Below are 23030 nucleotides of genomic sequence, written 5' to 3' on the forward strand. Positions count from 1 at the left end.
CGTTGTTTAAGAAACTCTTGTCTCATTACAGCCCGCCTTTCGGCCTGCTTTTGTATAAGTTTGAAAGCGCCGTCTGATATTCCATACTTTTCAGCCATTTTTCCCAGTGTTTTTGAAACTTCTGCACCAAGGTCTTCTTCACAAGTTATTTTCTGTCAAAAACAAATCGACATAGCAAATAGCAATGTCATTTGTCAACTTCAAATCACATAGGTAGGTAGTGATTTTTGTTAGTGTGTATTACTTTACTCTATGCTCTTTGTTTAATTGACTGACCTCAGACAAAACCCTAAAAACTTGTGATTTCACTGGTTCAGCAATACGTAGGTCGGCTCAATAAAAATAAATTAGGCTTCCGTCGGTCGGTCGGCTAGACACTTCCTTACTTCACACTTCACACCATCTTCACACTGCGCACCAAAGAGTATTATAATATACAGGGAATGCGCACTGCAAAGATGAAGACGCCAATTTAGGGGAAACAGTATAGAAAAACTGGCAATTCTAAAAAAGAGAGAATGAGTAAGGCTTAAAATAAGCTAGAATCCAGAGGCGTAAAACCAGTAAAAAAAATATTTAATGATTATAGACAAAGCACAGACTAAAGACTGAAAATAATAAATTAAAAAATAAACGAATGAGTATAGACAATTGAAAGAAACTCCATCTTCCGGACGGCCATATTTGATCTTTTTGATTTCCCTTGTTGTCGTTGTCAGGTCGGCAAATTTTTTAAGCCGCAGCCATGGGTCGTATGCACGCACCTGGGTAATTTTTATTTTTATTCACTTGTGAGAAAACGATTTACATTATATGCTAAAAGTTACAGTTATGTAGAAGAAAATAATTGGAGTAGTGATAAGATAACCTATACAAAGTGAACGTCAACCACATGGCCTGCTTAAATGGTGTGTTATTTTGTGTTTCAGTAAGGGTATTTCACAATCGGCGCTTCCATACCGCCGAAGTGTACCCACTTGGCTAAAATTAACCGCGGATGATGTCAAGGAACAGATTTTCAAACTCGGCAAGAAGGGCCTCACTCCTTCTCAAATTGGTAAGAAATCCTTGTTTTCTCCAAAATATACTTAGGTATATTTCTAGAGATGACTTCTAATTCATACTTCCCTTAGACATGCTTTATAATTCTTATGCTAGACTAAATGACTGGTGTATAAATTTGCCAAATAAATTGGTTATTGAACTATAAAAATATACAGTTATCTAGCTCTAGCATGGTATACAGATCTGGCTACAAACCAGCTACTTAGCAGGGTCTGTTTAGGGTTCTTAACTTATAATATGATAGATAAAACACGAATATAGTGCGAAGGAGGGGAGAATGTTGTTAGTTTCTAGCAGCACCCCAAATGGAGTCGGGCATGTCAGAGGTATCCATGAGGATTTTCCTCCACCCCAAAGGAAAAAAAAAGATAAAACAACAGTAAAAAAAGACTTCCAAAACGGGTTATGGATAAACATAAGTCAACATAGTCACTTCGCAATGGTGCAACGGATTGACGTGATTTTAGATAAAGACCTGGAGAGTGACATAGGCAGACAATTTTTATCCCGGAAAATCAAAGAGTTCCCACAGGATTTTTAAAAACCTAATTCCACGCGGACGAAGTCGCGGGCATCAGCTAGTAATATTATAAAGGTGAAAGTTTGTGTGAGTGTGTTTGTTACTCTTCACACAAAAACTATGGACAAAATTGGGTGAAATTTCAAAATGGACATAGACTATTCCTTGGATTAACACATAAGCTACTTTTTATCTCGTAAAAATCATGATTCCGGCAGTATATTTTAAACAAATATCTAGGTGGAATAGTCACGGGCATCATCTAGATTCTAGTACAACAAAAAACTAAAATGCCAGCCATCTATAATAGGGCTCACTGCAACCTTCCTCATTAGTAAGGGCTGTGATCCCTTTCATAGGGATTTTCTTGGAATAATAATGCAGTAGACTGTACATAGACTAGGATAACTGACTAGTTTAATTTATTTTCAGGTGTTATGCTCAGGGATTCTCATGGAGTTGCCCAAGTCAGATTCGTCACAGGAAAAAAGATCCTCCGCATCATGAAAGCCATGGGCCTCGCTCCCGATCTACCAGAGGATCTATACTACCTTATCAAGAAAGCTGTTGCCATGAGGAAGCACTTGGAAAGGAACAGGAAAGACAAGGACAGCAAATTCCGGCTCATTCTTGTAGAGTCCAGAATCCACAGATTGGCACGCTATTACAAGACAAAGAGTGTACTTCCTCCTAACTGGAAATATGAGTCGAGCACTGCTTCGGCTTTAGTGGCTTAAGTTTAAATAAACTATGTAAACTCCATTACATTTTTTTTATTTATACACTTTAATATTTCCTTTTTAAATGGAGCTTCAAAAATAATCTGAATACTTTTAATAATAATAATAGTCATTTATTTATTTTAGACAATTTTTACACCCGTCTCTATATCTTCTACAATATAAAAATGAATCACTAAATGTGTTGCTGATCGCAAATCTCGAGAACAGCTGAAACGATTTTGCTAATTCTTTTTTTATAATATTCCTTGAAGTACGAGGATGGTTCTTACAGAGAGAAAAATTTAAAAAAATTGGATTGACTGTTACGCGGAACAAAGTTCGCCAGGGCAGCTAGTTTCAAATATAAATAAAATCCAAATACATACAATATACAAATATACCAAATGAAATAAAATAGGATAAGTTAACATAATAAGACAAAAAAAGACAATAAAATTGATATTCATTAAAAATAGGCTTAAAAGTATTTGGATGCTTTCATCTCAATCTCTATTCATATGCCAATAGGTGCAGTATTGCGCTTTATCCTTACGGCTTACCTACTTCACATAAGACATACCAACAATTTCACAGAGTGAAGTTGGCATGTCTAGATTAGGGTACCTAATAAACACTGCAGCTCAATGACATTTTAATTTTTAATTTTTTTATTCTATTCCTGTGCAAGTTGAGGCAGATCAGCTAGTAAAGTAAAACAATCGACAGGTCAGTATGTGTGTGTGGGGCTTGTCCTTCCCCCATACACCGATTGCCATCTCAACCTGTCCTGTACTATACATTAGCTCAATGCAAAGATGGTGGATTAGGTAAAATAGCTAGTTCATATTAAGATGAGACTACTACAGGAATCTGCTCAGGACTCATCATATTTATCCAGTAGAAAGATTTGTGAGCAAAGTTGATAAAGAGAATTAATATTGAGGTCCTTTTATTTTTCTTTCAACCCTTTGATGGGTTCTATTGGTCATAATAAAAATATTTGGTGTTTCATACTTTTAATAACTTATGCTAGTGTGTTTACAGTTGGTAACATTTGAAGATGTTCAGGTTTAGGGAAACCTCACAAAAAATTAAATTACAATTACATTTACATAACATTACACAAGACAGCTTACATATTATGTACAATTCAAATATGTGACATATAGATTAAAGAGTTATTATATTTTATCATAGATTCATCACAATTTTATTAAGGACTTTTCTAATATACCTACAATTATTCTAACTTAGACATATGGATTCCAATTGCTACCATCCTCAGGATGCAAGTTGTTAGTTATCAATAAAACAACATCAACTATCCACCAAATGCCCAACCCTCCTAACGTAAGTAGCTTCCCAACTGCTGTACCGGTTTGCCCCAAACAAAACCTATCCATGCCTAAGAAGCCTAGCAAAATGCTGTAAATAAGTGTAGTAGTAAAGTAGTGTCCAGAATAACGCACACAAGGAAAACCGTCTCTGAGAAAGCTGCGACTGCCGTGGCACTCAATACCATCCAGCGCTTTACACTGCACTTTAGTTCGTTCAACATCTTCATATCGCACGCCTCCGAATTTTACGCAGCCGTGTTTCACCGCTTTTTTTGCTGTTTCGTTACCTTTGTGGTCTACAGGCTCATCGCATTCTAAGAAGTCGAGTGGCAGGAAACTGCACTTGACTAAAGGCCCGAGTGGACGGTACGGCTCTTTCGAGTATGGATCACTTTCAGATAAGCACAGCGGTAGTAAAGCAAGTATTGCAGCTACTATATGAAATGAAGACATTTTTCTTCGGTGTAGTTATGACCTTTTATTGTATAAAGTTGTTAAGCATGATTTCTTCTTTTACTTATCGGTTTCGGAGACAAGGCTACTTCGGCTTAGTCATCCTCTCTTGATGATTGATATGATTTCATTGTTTATTGTATTAACTTGTATCCAATTCAAAAGCAATTCCCCAAGCAATTTCCTTTCCTGCTGCACATTTTTTTTTGTCATTTTGTAAATATGTCAACTGATGTCAACTGTCAATACAATTAAAAGCTGTAAAATAATTTTTGAACGAACTTTTGAGAAGATCACGAAGTTTTAACAATACCTACAGTAGAAACGGGTAACATTGTTATAGCAGCGAGGGTTTTATACTTTTTTCTTGTTTGGGGGGCTCTTTGAACTTTGAAATGCCAAACCAGCGCAATGTATTTCACCCTGTGATTTCACCAATATGTAGCCATATCATACTAGCTGTGATTAGACATAGAATTTGAATAATAAATCAATCCATGATCGACACAAATAAAAATAGAAATCAAATGAGGGCGCCACTTTCGTTCTGGTCATCAATCATCATGTCTATGGAACGTGTTAATATTTTGACATCTAGATCTGTCACTGTCAAATTCAACCCACAAAATGTATTTTTTGTGATTTTTGGCTGGTCCCTAATCTTTTTGTGATGGTTTTCATTCTTGTAATACCCTAAAGCTATGCCTAAAACCTAAAAAATGGAGGTGTTTAACAAGTTCTATTCTTCCGTCAGCAGTACAGTGTCGCAACTATCCGGTGTTCTGCCCGGGAACCCTGTGACGAGAGAATTCGAGGCAACACAGTACATTGCAAGCGCAGGCCCCGGTAAGTTATATTATGTTTTCATTGGGTATTGACTCGTGCACCTATAGAAGCTCGTTGTGTTATAAACTTGCTGAATAAACCAATAGTTTCGCTAAGATCAGACTACAAAAAGCTTTATTATTCTTGTTATTGAACACTTTGAACACATTGCACGCAAAAAAGAATAGGTACATACTTACAATAACGAAGCCTAAAATACCTATGATAGTAATTGTTGCGTGCATAGCTTTCTGTTCGGTTCTAGAATTATTAAATATAAAGAGGTATTCAATAAAACTCACATTTGTTAGCATAAAAAAGCAAAAGTCTGCTCTGCATTTGTATACTCTTTGATTTGTTTGTACCTATATTGTAATTTTTATAATGTATTTGTATTTTTTGTGATTATTTATATTTCATGCCTAATTTTGAAGGTGAAACATTTTCTGCTGCTGAACTCTGTAAAACTTTTAAATGTTCCTGCATAATATGACGGTTTTACATTACAATAAAACCGATATTATGTGCCGAGAGGGAAAACATACAGCATTTATGTATGAAGAAGCAATTATGTATGAAGAAGCAATTATGTACTCACCGCATATATGCGCGCTTCATCCATAAACATGTATATTCCTATGCAATAATGTAGTTTACCTTACCGGATATAGGGGCGCTAGTGTCTCACCCAGCAAGGCAGTGAGCCGCTGCCATCTTGGATGTCATAGTCTTCACCAGGAAGAAGTTCCTGCAATGCTGTATGTTTTCCCTCTCGGCACATAATATCGGTTTTATTGTAATGTAAAACCGTCATATTGATGTGCCTCCGGAAAACATACAGCATTTATGTATGAAGACGTGTTTGTTATCTGCTGGTGAAATGTATTACCCACAACGCTATGATGAATCAAAGGGAGTTAATCTGTCAATTGAATAACAAAAATATTAATCGTTAAGTAAGATCAAATAACCACGTCCCCTTCATTCATTGTCACCTATTAAAGTTATTGTTATTTCTAACCAGGGTTAATAAGTTAAAATATAATGTCTAAAAGACAAACAATTTAAATGATTTATGTCTGTAATTTTGATAAGGATTACTAAAACTCAAACCGGACCATATAATGATTATATTGAAAAATAAGCTTCAGTTATTTTGAGATCTCCTCCGGGCAATAATGATTTCAACAAGAGTGTCTGGTAATCTCCAGTTACCACGAGATACGAGTATATCGTCCATTGATTGGTTATCTGTCCCCAAAGAAACTACTGTTGATCCACTGATGAATCCCTGGGGATACAGGAATGCTGCCAAATTGCTTAAGAACTGAACTGTTCCAGTGATCTATTACAGTACGTGATGCGGCTTCAGTTTCATTACAGTTGGTGATAAAAAGATTACAATATATTTAAATTCTTAACTTCATTCTGCTTGACCTATTTTCCTGTGTCAAAGACATACATGTAGTACTACTGTAGTATACTAGTACATTAATAGAGAATTATGTTTTCTGTTATACTATTATGTTTTGAAAGTGTCCATCCGTATTTATGTTAAGAGTGAGTGTCAGTCTTTGGGCCAAATAAAGTATATAATATATTTTTCCCGGTGACACAGACTTTCAGTTGTCAACCCTTCGTTCCAGGGCAACAATTGTCCATATAGGTTCGTCTAGATATCTCGGGAAGTGTGTGCTTAAATGAGAGCTTCTGTAGTTAGCGCTTGAGCTCTACCTTAAGGTCCTGTATGATAAATGGTTTAGTAATTTTGAGTTTAGCCACGTCAATAATTGCCTAGTGTCCACATGTGGATCATAGAAAGTTAACCGCCACCAGGTTTCGCACCAGTTTAACCATTTTTGATGTCTGGTAGGTAGGTAGGACAAAAATTGCTTCCAACAAGCACCTGTTCTTTACTTCTCGTATAGACTACTCCTTTATTTGGGCACCCATCCTCAATTTTTTCAGCTTCCGTGTAAATGTCTGGTGGACACTAATGTCGTGACATCTATCAGAGTCCCTGATAGGTTCTATAGTTCATTTGAGCCACATTTAAGTACACCCCAGCTGCACTTGTTCAAGTAAGTCAGTACTTTTGGCAATTAGTTTGGAGAAGAAAACACCCATGCTAAATTGATGTCTCAATGACCTGTTGAAAGCATCTATAACTTGCCGATCAATCTTTGCAGTCGATAAAGACATCACACCATCTTTATTCCCTACTACAGTAATCTGTTGTGCTGCAACCAAATCGATCTCGGACGGCGCTTGAGGGAAAAGATGACACTCTGTGGGAGGTTTTCCTCGTGACAGCCTTGAGCCAATAATGTAATCTGTTATGTGCGGGAGTTCGATTGTTAGAATCAGTAAAACCCACGACTTTGTTCATTAAAATGAACGTTAGAACGAACGAGTGAGTGAACGAATGAGTGTTCGATTGAACTAAGACTTGCGATTTTTACAGAGTTCTTGTGCTGTCTTCAATTGCCACTATAACTGCATAAAGTTCCTTCTATTGCTGTGCTATCATTTTTGATGCACTCACCAAGTTTCTGGCATTAATTTCCCGTTTAATTGGGCACTAAAAGCCAATCAGAGGCATTATTCGCCAAGCAGTGGATGGCAGGTTTTAGGTGTACATATTGGCAGCCTGAGACATGTGGTTCCGCGCCGCCATGTCATTCCCTGTTCCACGATTGTGGATTCAGCAGTCTAAAACATATTATCGAAACGTTTGAGGCGTATTTGGATCTGATCAGAATGTAGTCTGCTTCTGGGAGTTACTAAACTGGCGAAGTCTGACTGTCCTAGCAACCGTTGCATTTCGTGAAGAGTGATTTCAGATATTTTCAGTAATAATTCTCTCAAAGGTCTCGTTGATAGTTTTTTACTCTTTATTATGGGCAAGAACATTGAATTTTCTTATAGTCTGCCAACGAATACCCAGGTATTGTAGGTCTTGTGTGAGTGTTAGAATTGACTTTTAGTAATTGATCCCGATGTTGCTTAACTTCGGTGATCGGACGAGAACCGGTGTCTTCAACATGGTATGGACGTTGGCTTTTGGTAATTGATCCCCCTGCCCCGAAGTTCCAAGGACCTCACGCTTCCGCAGCGTGAAGGCATAACCTGGATTGGTCTTAGTTGACCAGAATTGCCAGCCCAGAAGTTCCAAGTGCCTCACGGCTTCCGCAGCCTGAAGACATAACTTGGATTGGTCTTGATTGACCAGAAGGAAGTCGTCTAGGTAGACTAGCACTCGACATTCCTTCGCATGCAAGGTTTCCGCAACCGAGCATGTTACAGGTGGGGCGCTGCCGCCAGACCCAAAAATTAGACAGGTTGTCCAACTTTTGTTGTAGAAAGCTACGAACCGGTATGACAAATCAGACGGGATAGTTTTGTTTCACAAATTTGTTTCGTTCTCGAGGGTCGAAAATCAGACGCATCGATCCAACGTTTTCCTTCCGCAGAAAAAGCTCGGGGATAAAACTGGGCATTTCCTTGTGAACCACTTCTACTAGTTTTGGTCCAGTAATTCTTGTGTCATTTAAGTCGTGACAGGTGACCAGGTTGCATGTTGCATTATTTGTTTTGTGGGCATTACCGGGGGTAGTTTCTTGTATTAGGGTATTCGAAATACCGTAATTGACATTTACAAAAACTGTTTGCATCAAAAGCTTGCCAACGATATTAGAATGTCATTACATAACCTGTAACATATTGTGTTGGATAGGTTTTTCAATTGTAGGCATTTATAGCTGTAATATTTATAAATATGGGCCACCAGGGGATTGCATAAACGCAGTGAGTGTTGCTTTATCCAAAAAGAACCTCGTCACTATTGTTAAAAGCCAATCCGGTATTTGACAACTAGTCAAATCAGTATCCTATAAAGCGTTAAAACACACGCTCAGCACGCGAGGCCCCATGAAACACTGGCATGTGACGTCACAATGATTTGACGTACTTTTCCAGCTTAATCAATAATTTAAAATGGTTATCACACCCAAAACTAACAAAGGGTGCGGACCTCACATATCAGATATGTGAGGTCCGAGAGGCTTCCAGTGGAAGACCCTCCATTCAACCATCACTGAGAAACCATTCACTTTTGACATATGCAAATACCGTATCCAAAATTTCCTTAGAGTATTTAAAATAAACATCTCCATGAAAATTCTGTCTGATATTCATCTCCTGCGCCTTACATAATATATTATGCTATACATTCGCCTGTTACCCAAACAATTTGTAAAGTTTGTTCTGATAATTTTTAAGACAAAGATGATTTGCTGAATGTTATTTATTTATTTAACCATCTTTATTGCTAATCATTATATTCAAAAGAATAAAAATGCAGGAGATACTTAGACCAAAGGGCGACTTTATCATCTGAATGTTTCAGTCATTTATTAAAGGGGGTATCTGGATTCTTAACTGAGTTCTGTTTGGTATAATAAAGCAATGGTGGTAACGGCCATGATGTCATCAGTGGGGCCAAATAAGTGTTAGCTATTGTTTAGTGAGTACAGTTCTCCGTTATTTTCAGTTTACGAAACCCCTTTAAATGAGCAATTTAACCAATGTCTTGTTATAACCAACATCTCGCCACGTGGGCGAGATAAAATGTTATCATTCGATTCACTGGCGTAAAATTTAAATTGCACTCAATTAACTTTGTACATAAAATAAATAGATTCAATAACCGATTATAGGTAACCATTGGGACTTTTCCTCGCCAAAATTTGTATTAAAGAAACCTAGATCCAGATTTAGATTTCGGTGTCGGTGTCGACACGTTCGTCAACCAAATCGCCATTTGTTTAATTTGGTTTCTCAATTAGCATCTCATTTGCATTAGATACACAATATGGTAAATGCATTATAAGATATGTAAGAAAACTCACCTGGTTGTATAACGCATCGATCCGAGGATCGATCGTTACCTGGTAATTTCTCGCCGTTTCTCTCGGGAGTCACTCTCAATCCTGCTCGTTGCTTGAATCGCTGCTGGATGTCGAGGTATCCCCTTTTTCAAGAGCCCTCTCAGGCACCAATAAGCGCGAAACACCAGATCGATTAGCTTACGTAGCCTATCGACATTGTTCGCGCACGTGGGGTCCAACCAAAATGTCCCCACGGTAATATTACGAAATAATAAGAAAATATATATCATGATCACCGTATTATCACATTTATTGCACTTATTGAAAATAATTTTTTTGCAAAGGAAGACGGATTAACGATATAATTTTAGATTCGACGCGCACGCGGCGAAAGTACACAACGCTATGACATCCAAGATGGCAGCGGCTCACTGCCTTGCTGGGTGAGACACTAGCGCCCCTATATCCGGTAAGGTAAACTACATTATTGCATAGGAATATACATGTTTATGGATGAAGCGCGCATATATGCGGTGAGTACATAATTGCTTCTTCATACATAATTGCTTCTTCATACATAAATGCTGTATGTTTTCCGGAGGCACATCAATAATGAATTCTAAATGATTTGATTCTAGGTTTGTTATGGAAAGTATATAAAGGCTATAAAAAGTCAACAAAACAAGAGGCCTCAATATTCGTTTTCGAAAAAAAGCAACTGGACAGATGGTCGAAGGGAGACAAAGATATTATGATAGACATTTTAAAACGTGGCATCGTGCAGCTGACAAAGTTAAAACACCCACAAATATTAACTGTGCAACACAGTTTAGAGGAGAGTCGAGAAAGTTTGGCGTTTGCTACAGAACCTGTGTTTGCAAGCTTGGCAAATGTACTCGGTAATACAGAGAACATGCCTCAACCAATACCGAGCAGTTTAGTCAACTATAAACTATATGACGTTGAAATAAAATATGGGTTGATGCAAGTCGCTGAAGGACTAGCCTTTCTACATAATGATGTGAAGCTTCTACACCATAATGTATGTCCCGAGTCTATTGTCGTGAACCAGCAAGGTGCTTGGAAGATATTTGGCTTCGACTTCTGTATTGCAAATCAGAGTACGACAGGTTCTGCTCCGTTCTGGCCATTTAACGAGTACTGTCAGGCTATGCATGCATTGACTCAGCCTGCGTTGGACTATTTGGCGCCAGAATATGTTCTATCAGCCACTCATTCCCCTGCAAGTGATATTTATTCACTGGGAATGGTTATTTATGCATTGCATAGTACAGGTGTGTATGTTTTTATTTTATTTATTTTTTATTTTGTAGAAAGTTGTAACAATAAAGGAAAAAGAAAGTGAAAGTGTACAGGGAAACAGTTATTTCTATAAAAGATTTCTACCAGTGGCTTTGAAAGGGGAATATTAATCATCATTGTAGTATTGTCTTATTAAAAATAAAAGACCTCTCCTATAGAATGTCCAGTTGCAGCAAACCCTAAATCTATCCAATTTCAACATTTTCCATAGTACCCTCTCAGGCAAGAATGCAGTTAAGAGCTAAGTTGTCACAACTACTCTCCACTCTCCCTACTGGGCCACACTATCTCTTTACCTCTTTCTTTGTCTCTCTTTCTCTTCAGCTCTCCCCCTGTCTCTCTGCTATGTGGTACAGTAAATTTTCATTTTGCCACAGGTCACCAGACTCTAGGTAACATAGGCAATGACTACACAAAGTTCAAGAGGTTTGCCAATGAAATGAGGAACCTGCCTCCGTCCAGACTGCTGTGTGTTAACGATGGCCTGAGAGAATATGTGAAGCTTATGTTGAACGCTACACCTGAGTTGAGACCTGATCCACATCAATTTTTAAAGGTAAATAACCAAATTTGATTTCCATTGAGATTTATAAAATACTAATTTACCCATTTATTGACCACAAATTAAAAAATTGTTTAAACAGCATATTTGTGTTACTTAAGCAGTACTGTAAGCAGTAATAATACATGTAGACTTGCTCAAGTCATGTGAATCATGTTTTATTTTATAGATAAAACAGTGTTATGCTACAGTTACATGGGTCTCACAGACCCATGTAACAGTCATTCATGACGTAAGTAGTACATTATTGCACAACGTAGGAATTGAGTAATATCGTCATGGATAATATATTTAAGCGCTAGTTTAAGTCATGTAGTGCTATATAAATAAAATTCCCCAATATTTGTGCAGGGCCCTCCTTGATTTTTTATTGAAAGCAAAGAAAAAAAATTTTATGATGACCTTTTTTTTTAGATTCCATACTTTGAGGACATTGGTGTTAAAACACTGAACTACCTAGATTCATTATTCCAATGGGACAACTTACAAAAATCCCAGTTCTACAAGGGCCTGCCACAGATCATACAAAAAATGCCCCACAGAATATGCATCTATCGAATCCTGCCGTGCCTCACCAAAGAGTTCGTAAATCCGCCCATGGTACCATTCGTTCTACCAAACGTCCTGTTAATAGCCGAGAACTCTTCAAAAGACGAATACGTAAAATATATACTACCGGTGCTAAAACCTGTGATGTTAATACAAGATCCGATACAAATATTACTGATTTTTATGCAAAAAATGGAGCTTTTATTAAAACTGACGCCCGGAGACGAAGTGAAGACTGATATTCTGCCAATGCTGTACCGAGCATTGGAGTCCGATGCCCAACAAATTCAGGAACTGTGTTTATCTGTACTACCAACGTTTGCCTCACTAATAGATTACCCGGCCATGAAAAATGCGTTGCTACCGCGTATAAAGAAGCTATGCCTGAGCACGAACTATATTTCTGTGCGGGTCAACTGTTTGCTGTGCTTGGGCAAACTGTTGGAGCATTTGGACAAATGGTTGGTGTTGGATGAGATTATTCCGTTTTTGCCGCAGATACCTTCGAGGGAGCCCGCTGTGCTAATGGGCATTTTAGGTAGGTTTATTTTTTGCTTCTAGTAGCGCTATAAATTTTCGACTTTAGGTAACTAGATGTGGATAAATTGAGCGAATTTTTTTTTTTCATCAATTTTATTATTTGGTTGAAATCACATGTAATAAAAAATGTTTAAAACTACTTACTCTTAATATGCTTAACTATTTAATTTCAGCCCTTTGCCTAGAATACTTATAGCCTACTAGATGATGCCCGCGACTTCGTCCACATGGATTTAGGTTTTCAAAAATCCTGTGGGAACTCTTTGATTTCCCGGGATAAAAAGTAGCCTATGTCCTTCCCCGGGATGCAAGCTATCTCTGTACCAAATTTCATCAAATTCGGTTGAACGGATGGGCCGTGAAAGGCTAGCAGACAGACAGACAGACCCACTTTCGCATTTATAATATTAAGTATTTTTCAGGCATCTACAAGCTAACACTGAGTCACAAAAAGCTCGGCATAACAAAAGAGGTTATGGCGACAAAGGTTCTCCCGTTCCTCATTCCCCTGTGCGTCGAGAATGGGCTCACGCTGAACCAGTTCAACGCGCTCATATCGCTCGTCAAGCAAATGATATCCAAAGTGGAGGCCGAGCATAGGACCAAGTTGGAGCAACTCAATTCCATACAGAATGAGTCCAAGTAAATAATATTATACCTTTTTTTACGATTCCATACCTCAAAAGGAAAAAAACTGGCCAAGTGCGTGGCGGGCCATGCGCAGTGTAGGGTTCCGTAGTCACAATTAATCTAACCTCGAAAAACAAATATAACTCCTTAACCTGTGAACCCTACTTAGCCATGATAGTTTTCCTGTATAATTGATTATATATACTACTGCTGTGAATTTTTTCACGTTCCTATGTACTACCATTTGACTGATAAAGGGGGCTAAATGCTAATACCACTTGACTCTAATAAAAATTAGCACTTTAAAACATCATATTTTACAAACGGATCTAGAAATCGAAAAATGATGTTCCCACACCCACAGTATTTTTAAAAGACCTATTCAACGATACCCCACACTATGGGGTAGACGAGAAAAAATTTATTTCATAAATTCACTACAGTTTTCTGCTTCTAGGGTTATGGAGCATGCACTAACATCACCAGACAATCTGGTCTCGGCTCCAACTCCTCAGAACGACATTGACAAAATGTTCTCCGGCCTGGGATTAGATCCCTTCTCGTTTAACAACAAGCCGGAGAAAGCCGAGCAACCCACCCCCGTTGTTGAGAGCGGGTCCTTGACCATGGAGGATAAACAGAGGTAAGACAAAATCATCATCATCAACCGATAGATAGACGTCCACTGCTGGACATAGGTCTCTTGTAGGGACTTCCACACGCCACGGTCTTGCGCCGCCTGAATCCAGCGGCTCCCTGCGACTCATCTGATGTTGTCCGTCCACTAAGGGGGGGGGGGGGGGTCTTCCAATGCTGCGGCTGTTGTGTGATATTAAGTCACTATTATTTAAAAAACGGGCTCGCACATGAAGGGTTCCATATGTATAAGAAATAAGATGTTTTAATATATTTTTTGTGATGTAACCATAAATTCACATTTTTCGGATTATGACCTTTAATATTGTGCTATAAGACATTTCTATCTGTCAAATTTCATGATTCTTTACTTCAACGGGAAGTATCCTATAGGGTTTGATTCTCTTAGCATAAACGACAGACAGACAACGAAGATAAGAGTTTCTTATTGCTTTAGAGATACGGAACCCTAAAAAGGACAAAAGTTTGCACCCTAAACTACAGATTAATAGAGAGATTAATAGAGAAATATTTTTACTAGAAAATATTTGAAAAATAAATAATACAATCCCTAGCAAAATTCTTATTTTTATTTATTTATTAAACTTATAAAAGTAGTGAATTTTTATTTCAAACGTTTGAAAAAATATAACAATGGCATTTCTCTTTCAGGATCGCGCACCAGCAAGAAACCGCCCGAAAACTATCACGGCAACCCCCTCCAAAAGCCATCCCCACCCCTTCAATACAACCTCCACCCCAACCTAAGCCTGTAGACTTAACAAACTCATTATTCCAAACCAATCTCAGTCAACTCACAACAAAAACATACCCAACGGCCAATGTCACACAATCAACGTCGAAACCAATGCCCAACTATAATTTAAACTTAGGGAATTCCCCAGCATATCAAAGTCCTATGCCTTTTGAAAATCAGTTAGCCTTACCGGCAAATACTGGCTGGACTAGTCCTCAAACTGGGAATTTTTCGAGTCCAAGCGGGAATTTCACAAGTCCGACCGGGAATTTTTCGAGTCCAAGCGGAAATTTCACGAGTCCTACCGGAAATTTCACAAGTCCAACCGGGAATTTCACGGATCCAAGCGGGAATTTCAACAACAAATGGGCAAACAATCAAACCAAGCAGACCAAAATGAAACAAGACTGGTCAGCTTTCGAATCTCTCTTACCTACACAGGGTCAAAGTAATAATAATAATGATGTTAAAAAGCCAAACGATAGTGAAATGATGGATTTGTTAAGTTAAATTAACTTTAACAGTAAAATTATTAATATTATTTTGTCAGTTTGAAAACTGTGACATAAGTTATGCTTCAGAATTAATACATTGTTTGGTGATGGAAAAATCTGCTCTAAACAAAATAAAATTCTGTGCGTATATAGGTATTATAAGTATAACGCGTAAAATTTACCTCCTCACGCGCCATTTTAACTTTATGCGCCAAATTTCATGTCAAAAGTGCGATTTTAGTCCTTATTTTAAAGTTGGACCCGTACTTTTGACAGTTGACCCATAGAGTTAAAATGACGCGTGAGGAGTCATTTTGTACGGACTATAAAGCCTGACCAGAAAAATAAAATACCTCGCTATATTGCGGAAAACCGTGGATCTAATTTATACAAGGCCCTATACTTAGTGACTATAGATAATAGACCACAGACCATATACATTATACAGTGCAACAAGGCTCTCTTGGCACTTGAATGACATTGATAGGGGGGCGCTGTTGGCGAAGAAAGGCTTAGAATATTCGAACAAGAACAAAGAGGACACTTGACGGCAACGTTAGTTCCGATTTTCGCCACGCGCCAAGATAGCTTTGTCGCACTGTACTAGTGGCGCCCCCAGAGCACGTTTTTATACATATTTCTAATCAGGCTTTATTAAGTTTTGTGCTCGAGTGATATTTTGAATGTGCTATAGAAATATTCGAAATGATTTTTAAAATTCGAACATTCCTATTAGAATTATTTATTTTAAGAATATAATTTAGGAGGGTATTCGACGCGCTGCACTCCCGTGTAGAAAAATCTTATTTATACAAAAGAAAAACAAAATTTTGTTTTTGTTTTCAGTTTTATTTATTAAATAAATGTTTTATTTATAAAAAATGAATTTTGTTACGATTAATTAACAATCTATTTTATCAAATACCTTTTTTACTTATCTATATCTAAACAGGGTGTAGCCAGAACGCTAGCAAAAACTTGGCGTTATTGTTATATTACCTAAACACAATCCAATACCAATAACAATTTGCCTCATTTTGTAGTTTTAGTGATTTAGTATTTTTCAAACCCGCAATGTAAAGCGTGCAAAACTCGGGTCAATGCCCCGCCTACGACGCGGCATTGTCTCCGAGTGGCCTACTTACGTAACGTTCGTTGACCTCTGGCGTCAGTCATATGTTTTTTATTTTTTCGCGTTTTTTGTGGTATCATCAGTAATCATCGGTATTATAAGTCCCGGAAATTGCTAATACCATTTTAATGACGTGAGCACTAGACTGAAGTGTCGAGCTGATGGTATATTTTTATGTCGGCTGACGTCATTACGATGTTAATGAGACATGGTTCCGGCGCAATAGCAATTTGCGGGACTTATATCACCTGTCTTCGTTTTTGCCAGCGTTGTGGTTACACCCTGTATTTAATTTATTCATTAAAAAATATAATTAGTTAAATATGAATAATCGTCAAAAATGCTTTTAAATATTTTTAATGTCCATTGGTCCAACAGTAAAATATCTACCATAGTATTATACTCTAATTCATTATTTACTTATCACTTACTCAGTTTTTAATTAATTAAATAAATAATAATTTCTCAAAATAATTGTTTATTTTACTATTTCTAATTAATCCTTTAAATAGAATAGAGCAAAATATTATGTATTTATTTTTTAAAAATGAAATATGTAAATAATTATATTTTTGTTAATATTTGCTCTTAATTAAATTAATTAAAATTAATACTTGATTATAAAACAATAATTAATTTATAGCAAGTTGCTATAATACAGAAAAATCTTATAAAAAATAAGTACATTTAATTTTAAACTAATTTTTTTCCTTATTTTCTAGTTACAAAATATTTTTCTTTTTATTTAAATTGGCACAACCTTTTATTTTATTTGGTTAACAATGGTAACTTCACAACGAACCTATATTTACTATTATTTAACATTAAATGGCGCAGTCGGTAGCAACAAAGATGTTAAAAATGAGGGTAGTCTATCTTCAGCGTCTGAAAAATGCCACTAAAACCACGCTAGCGGTGACAGTCTGCTACAGACTGGCGATGAAGAAGCACGTCTTATACTCGTTGTTGTAGGCTACTGACCACACCATAATAATGGTCGCCACTATCACATTGGCTGTGGATGTGGTCATAGTTGTATGGTATTTGAGCGTGTTTTATAAAGTTGCTACAGCCAGGTTGCAATTTAAAAAAAATCAATTTATATTAATGAACTAACATGAATTGGCGCATTCGGTAGGATCAATTAAAAATGAAGGTTAAAAATGAGGGTAGTTTATCTTCGGCGTCTGAAAGATGCTACTAAAAACACGCTAGCGGTGACAGTCTGCTACAGACTGGCGATGAAGAAGCACGTCTTATACTCGTAGTTGTAGGCTACTGACCACACCATAATAATGGTCGCCACTATCATATTGGCTGTGGATGTGGTCATAGTTGTATGGTATTTGAGCGTGTTTTATAAAGTTGCTACAGCCAGGTTGCAATTTAAAAAAATCAATTTATATTAATGAACTAACATGAATTGGCGCATTCGGTAGGATCAATTTAAAAATGAGGGTAGTTTATCTTCGGCGTCTGAAAGATGCTACTAAAAACACGCAAGCGGTGGCACTCTGCAACAGACTGGCGATGAAGAAGCACGTCTTATACTCGTAGTTGTAGGCCACAGACCATACCATTATAATGGTTGCCACTATCATATTTGCTGTGGTCATGGTTGCAGTGGTGTCGAATTCGTTGAGAGCATTGTATAGAGGTTGTTGTAACACGCTGGAGGCGGCGGTGGCAAAGCTGGCAATCATACACCAGACTACCAGAACGCTTTTGTTTGCCGACAGGGTAATGCCTGGAATGGAGAAAAAATACTAGAATAAATACGTAACAAATCCAAAGTTTGAATGGATTGAATTCGAACCAAAGGCATTCCGAACCCGTGGTAGATGTATTTGATTCAAAAGTACTTGTAAAAGTTTAATTGAATTAAAAAAAAAATTATTTATACCAGAATGGTCGCCGCTGACGTCAAAATGACGTCATTTCGATGTTAATAAGACATAGTTCCAGCGCAATAGCAATTTGCGGGACTAATAGGAAAACTATCAAAATGAAGGTACTCTTACCATAAAAGCCAACAGCGCCGCAAACGCAGATCGTTGCGTACAACTTGGACTTTTCGTTGATGTTCTTTGGCATTGCGATACAGAGCATTATGAAGCAAAGGGCAGCCAAGTGGGCTATCGCTGTTACTGACGCTACCTGTAAATTAAAAAAAAAACTAATACAAGTCCCGCAAATTGCTAAAACGCGTGGCAGCAATTTTTTGACGTCAGCACTAGACTAAAGTTTCGAGCTGATGCTATTTTTTATTTCGGCTGACGTCATTTCGATGTCAATGAGACACGGTTCCAGCGCAATAGCAATTTGCGGGACTTTTAACTATATCCACCTTTTTTTTTTTATTCAGATACAAGTTAGCCCTTGACTGCAATCTCACCTGGTGGTAAGTGATGATGCAGTCTAAGATGATAGCGGGCTAACCTGGAAGGGGTATGGCAGTTTTTATTAAACCCATACCCCTTTGGTTTGGTTAGTACCTACCTACTGAATAGGGTATCCTTCTGTAGAACAATACAGATTCACGGGATTTCCCCTTTGATATAAGTAGATACGTATTCTAATCCAAATTTACAAAAAGAAACTGGGGTAGCCAAGCAACCCATTTATTCGACAATGTCTCGCTTTTATAATGACTTATTGAAAGTAAATCATTCCACTCGGAGGCTTCGGGAAACTTCCATTATCTCGGAAATGACTATCAAAAAGGGTACAGTACCTAGGTACCCAATTTAAATAAATGGTTTGACTTTTGACTTTGAATAAGAATCTTAACTGATGTCGTTTAAGGTGAAGAGGATCAAGAATTATGATGTCATTCAAGGTGAAGAGAATCAAGAAGAGTCTTAGCCCATAGTGTTGTATAATTGACTTACCGACCAAATGTTCATAGTTGGGTTCAGCTCCCACAACATCGCTGGAAATACGAGTCCAAGCACAAGTACAGAGAACGTAGTACAAAGATGCAACAGCGTGTACAAGTAGAAGTTCAAATCCACCAGCATATTCATCACAGTTATGAAGTTCTTCTTCATGGACGCTGTTCTCCTAGCCGTCCCGGGCGTCACATCTGGCGTAAATATCAAGTTATTTGACGGAGCATTTACTGTAGTTTCTCTATACAACGGTTGGGGGTTCTGACCATCTCTATCAATATTTTCCAGCTCCCGATACCCACTTATTCGACTGTAACTAGTTATATCGAGCGTCCCAAAGTCTGAGGAGAATCGATTTGGTCTATCGAACGCGCTGAAATCTGATGAAAACCGATTAGGTATATCGCTGCTGAAATCTGAGGAGAATCTAGCGTGCGTGTTGTTTTCTCTGTCCTGCACTTCTGGATCGAGGATTTCCTTTGCCCCTTTCTTTGATTTGAACACGACAACGTCGTTTTCTTCGTCTTGTGTCGAAACAGCATTTTCAGCCGCAACTCTTGACGCTATGGGATCCGTCCTCTCCTCGATTGTTACAATTCTTTGCGTGTTCTGGTTAGAGAATATAATTTCGTCGTCGTCTTCAACCGCTCGGATCATGTTGTAGGTTGATCTCAAAACTTTTTCTATGTAAATTGGGCGTGTGTACGCAGCCAAGAATATGCAGTTCTGCATCAGTATAGCGGCGTATATCATCACGACTAGATCGCTCGTGTAAACGGTGCACAAGTAGCCCACTACGAGGCAGATCATAGCGTTGCCGAGAGATGGTGCCATGCGTACTAGTCTTTGAGCAAGCGTGAGATTTTCTCTGAAGTAGTGGGTGATGATGACATCGGTTTGTTGGCCTGTCAATGCCCAGCCAGCTCCTAAAATTGATAAGAATTAAACATAAGTAGGTATAAATAACAGAAACAGGTAAAATTTTAGAAGGGGCTTTCGAATATTCATATAAATCCACCACTGGTCCGGAATGCTAGTCCTACCAAGAAGAACCATCTTGAAACAGTTTTGCTATAGATAGGTAGGTAAGCTGTACTTAGTACGCGACAGGTCGATATGGTAATCGGGGAGGGAACGCCCCGCACGGCCCCCGCACTAACCCGGTGCGGGTGTGCAGGGCGTCCCCTCGCCTCATACCCCGATTGCCATTTTGACTTATCGTGTACTATTACACCGTTACCTACACAGGTATTGATGCATCGCTCAAGACTGAGTAGGTAGATCCTTAATCCGGTATTAAGTAATTGAAAAATAATGTGAACAGGGCGGAACCAAATGTTAGATTAAACTGTGCGCTACCTACCTAATTATCTAGATATCGATATAGGCAAGTAGGTGTTTGAAGCATGACGTAAATTGTAAACAAGGAAGGTATCCACACCTTGGTGAAATATAACCGTCATAAAATTCTATACAGTCATCTTTAGCTAATTGCAGGCAGATTAACAAGTACAGTAGAAACCTATAATATTAATTACTAGCTTATGCTCGCGACTTCGTCCGCGTGGACGATACAAATTTCAAACCCCTATTTCACCCCCTTAGGGGTTGAATTTTCAAAATTCCTTTCTTACGGAATGCCTAGGTCATAATAGCATGCTGAATTTCATCCCGATCCGTCCAGTATAGTTTTAGTCGTGCGTTGATAGATCAGCCAGTCAGTCAGTCCCCTTTTCCTTTTATATATTTAGATGTCTTGTTGATGTAGGTTGGTATACCTAGGTACTACACGGCGCCACAATAAGTGACCTTCATCTACAATGCTACACAATGAGCTATTAAAATATAGGTACAATTTTGTACATAAAACTCAATGATGACCGTGAAAAAGGTATTAGGTAGATACTTAGCATAGGCATAGGTACATCCGGCTCTGGAGTCTGGAGCTTCACGCTTCAACCATCCCCTTTTCCATTTCGCCCTGGAAGATCGCAGGAAAGAGGACGCGGATGTAGCCCGAGACATTGATTTCACCAGATAAAAGAAGCTATATATACTATCGTCCATCATCATCATTATAAACATCAACCCTCAGAATGAGAATAAATCTCCTCTCCGAATGAGCTCTTCATAATTCACACTAGCCAAATGCGGATTGGCAGACTTCACTCACCTTCGAGAACATTAAGGATAACTCCCAGGCATGCAGGTTTCCTCACGATGATTTTCTTCACCGTTTACGACCCTGGATATCGGATGAAAGAGACCCCGTGGACGTAGCCCGAGATGTTGGTTTGACCAACATTTCGGGCTACGGCTAAAATCGCCTACGTATAAACGTGGGTAAAATGCCTTCTATAATGCATTTCGTACTTCCTCTAAAATAATTGACGCAACATCGTAAAAGAAGTGATATCTCGAGAGAACCTTGGTCCTTGAGAAGCTGAGAAATCGACGACGCGTGAGCACTGAGCATAGTCCGTAGGAAACTGAGGGCATTGCTGCTATACAAACAGCCATACCTTATTGCAAGGCCCATGAAGTGGGGATTGTCACCCCCGAATCGAGCGCAATTTAATGGGCTGCTTGCTTGGTACAATACCAATTTACCATCAACAGTTCCTAAATCCCCTCAGCTCAAGAGCAGGAACTGATGCATTCTTAAGGGATCTCGTATAACCTATCAAATTTAAATATTATATAAAAGGAAAAGGTGACTGACTGACTGACTGATCTATCGACGCACAGCTCAAACTTCTGGACGGATCGGGCTGAAATTTGGCACGCAGATCACGTACGTACGTAGGCATCCGCTAAGACAGGATTTTTGAAAATTCAACCCCTAAGGGGGTGAAAAAGGGATTTGAAATTTGTGTAGTCCACGGACGAAGTCGCGAGCATAAGCTAGTCTTAAAATAAAAAGTGTAGGTACATACCGGCAAAGATTCCAGCAAATATGCTCACTATGTGGTCATTACTGTACACGTTCGTCGAATAACTTGACAGTAGAACCCCAGCTACGGATAAACAAAGTCCAGCTAAAGCGGTGAATCTTGGCATGTTGAAAATTTTCGCCACGGCTCTACACCATGAGTCCAGTAGGAGTCGTATCACAATCGTAATAACAGGGACCAAAGCAATATCGACGTCCCAAATCCTGAGTTTCTCTCCTTCGGCATGGTCATCCTCGCGTACAGACTTTAAAATTACTAAACCGTATAAAATTAACACTGTAGGCACTGTTATGTGGTATATCGAAGCTGATATCACTATCATCCAGCCGTAACCTCCATCTGGAGGGCTAGGTCCAATTTCTGGGTGTGAAGCCACAACACGATCCAAGTGTAAATCTTCCACTCTGTTCTCACTCCGTACTCTTTGGCTGGTTCTGTTTTGAGGGATCTCCATTGTTTCAAAGGATAAACAATAACTTCATGACTAAATTGAGGTGCTCAATAAGTTGTGCACTTGATACGGCGCTGTTATCTTATCATTTTATCAATTCGTTGTACTTAATCTAATGCTCTATTTTTCGAATTCACCGCCACTTGTCCGATCATCATCTGTTACAAAACAAATTGTTTTTTACTGATAAAATCATTTTATTTATTATAGATATTTAAATTTACATAATCCTATTCTAATTAATTATTCCTTTTAAATAATTTTGTCTTTTTTAAGTTTTTTAAACCATCACTTCAATTT

General features: G+C 38.2%; 4 protein-coding genes across 4 annotated transcripts in view; 2 read left to right on the forward strand and 2 right to left on the reverse strand.

Moving 5' to 3' along the window:
• Positions 1 to 629: 629 nt before the first annotated feature.
• Positions 630 to 2347, forward strand: RpS13 (ribosomal protein S13). The gene is made up of 3 exons (XM_034973391.2): positions 630 to 768; positions 930 to 1057; positions 2018 to 2347. Exons 1-3 carry the CDS (start codon positions 746 to 748, stop codon positions 2320 to 2322), a joined length of 456 nt encoding a protein of 151 aa, XP_034829282.1. The 5' UTR covers positions 630 to 745; the 3' UTR covers positions 2323 to 2347.
• Positions 2274 to 4328, reverse strand: amrt (TM2 domain-containing protein 2 amaretto). The gene has a single exon (XM_069501953.1). The coding sequence runs from the start codon at positions 4095 to 4097 to the stop codon at positions 3558 to 3560; it is 540 nt and encodes a 179-aa protein (XP_069358054.1). The 5' UTR covers positions 4098 to 4328; the 3' UTR covers positions 2274 to 3557.
• Positions 4329 to 4711: 383 nt separating this feature from the next.
• The window catches only part of LOC117986547 (SCY1-like protein 2), a 92080-nt gene continuing 73761 nt past the window's right edge, over positions 4712 to 23030 (forward strand). The window contains exons 1-7 of the mRNA XM_034973386.2: positions 4712 to 4943; positions 10450 to 11106; positions 11512 to 11690; positions 12111 to 12783; positions 13208 to 13427; positions 13873 to 14058; positions 14724 to 16526. Coding sequence (XP_034829277.1) covers positions 4817 to 4943; positions 10450 to 11106; positions 11512 to 11690; positions 12111 to 12783; positions 13208 to 13427; positions 13873 to 14058; positions 14724 to 15318 — 2637 coding nt within the window. The 5' untranslated portion in view covers positions 4712 to 4816 and the 3' untranslated portion in view covers positions 15319 to 16526. The remainder of the gene's footprint in view (positions 4944 to 10449; positions 11107 to 11511; positions 11691 to 12110; positions 12784 to 13207; positions 13428 to 13872; positions 14059 to 14723; positions 16527 to 23030) is intronic.
• LOC117986384 (uncharacterized) lies at positions 16354 to 22917 on the reverse strand. The gene is made up of 4 exons (XM_034973217.2): positions 22262 to 22917; positions 19326 to 20251; positions 18456 to 18591; positions 16354 to 18181 (listed from the first exon to the last, which is right to left on the reverse strand). The coding sequence occupies exons 1-4, from the start codon at positions 22731 to 22733 to the stop codon at positions 17898 to 17900; spliced, it is 1818 nt and encodes a 605-aa protein (XP_034829108.1). The 5' UTR covers positions 22734 to 22917; the 3' UTR covers positions 16354 to 17897.

This window comes from Maniola hyperantus, chromosome 11 (genome assembly GCF_902806685.2).
Source record: "Maniola hyperantus chromosome 11, iAphHyp1.2, whole genome shotgun sequence".
Lineage (NCBI taxonomy): Eukaryota > Metazoa > Arthropoda > Insecta > Lepidoptera > Nymphalidae > Maniola > Maniola hyperantus.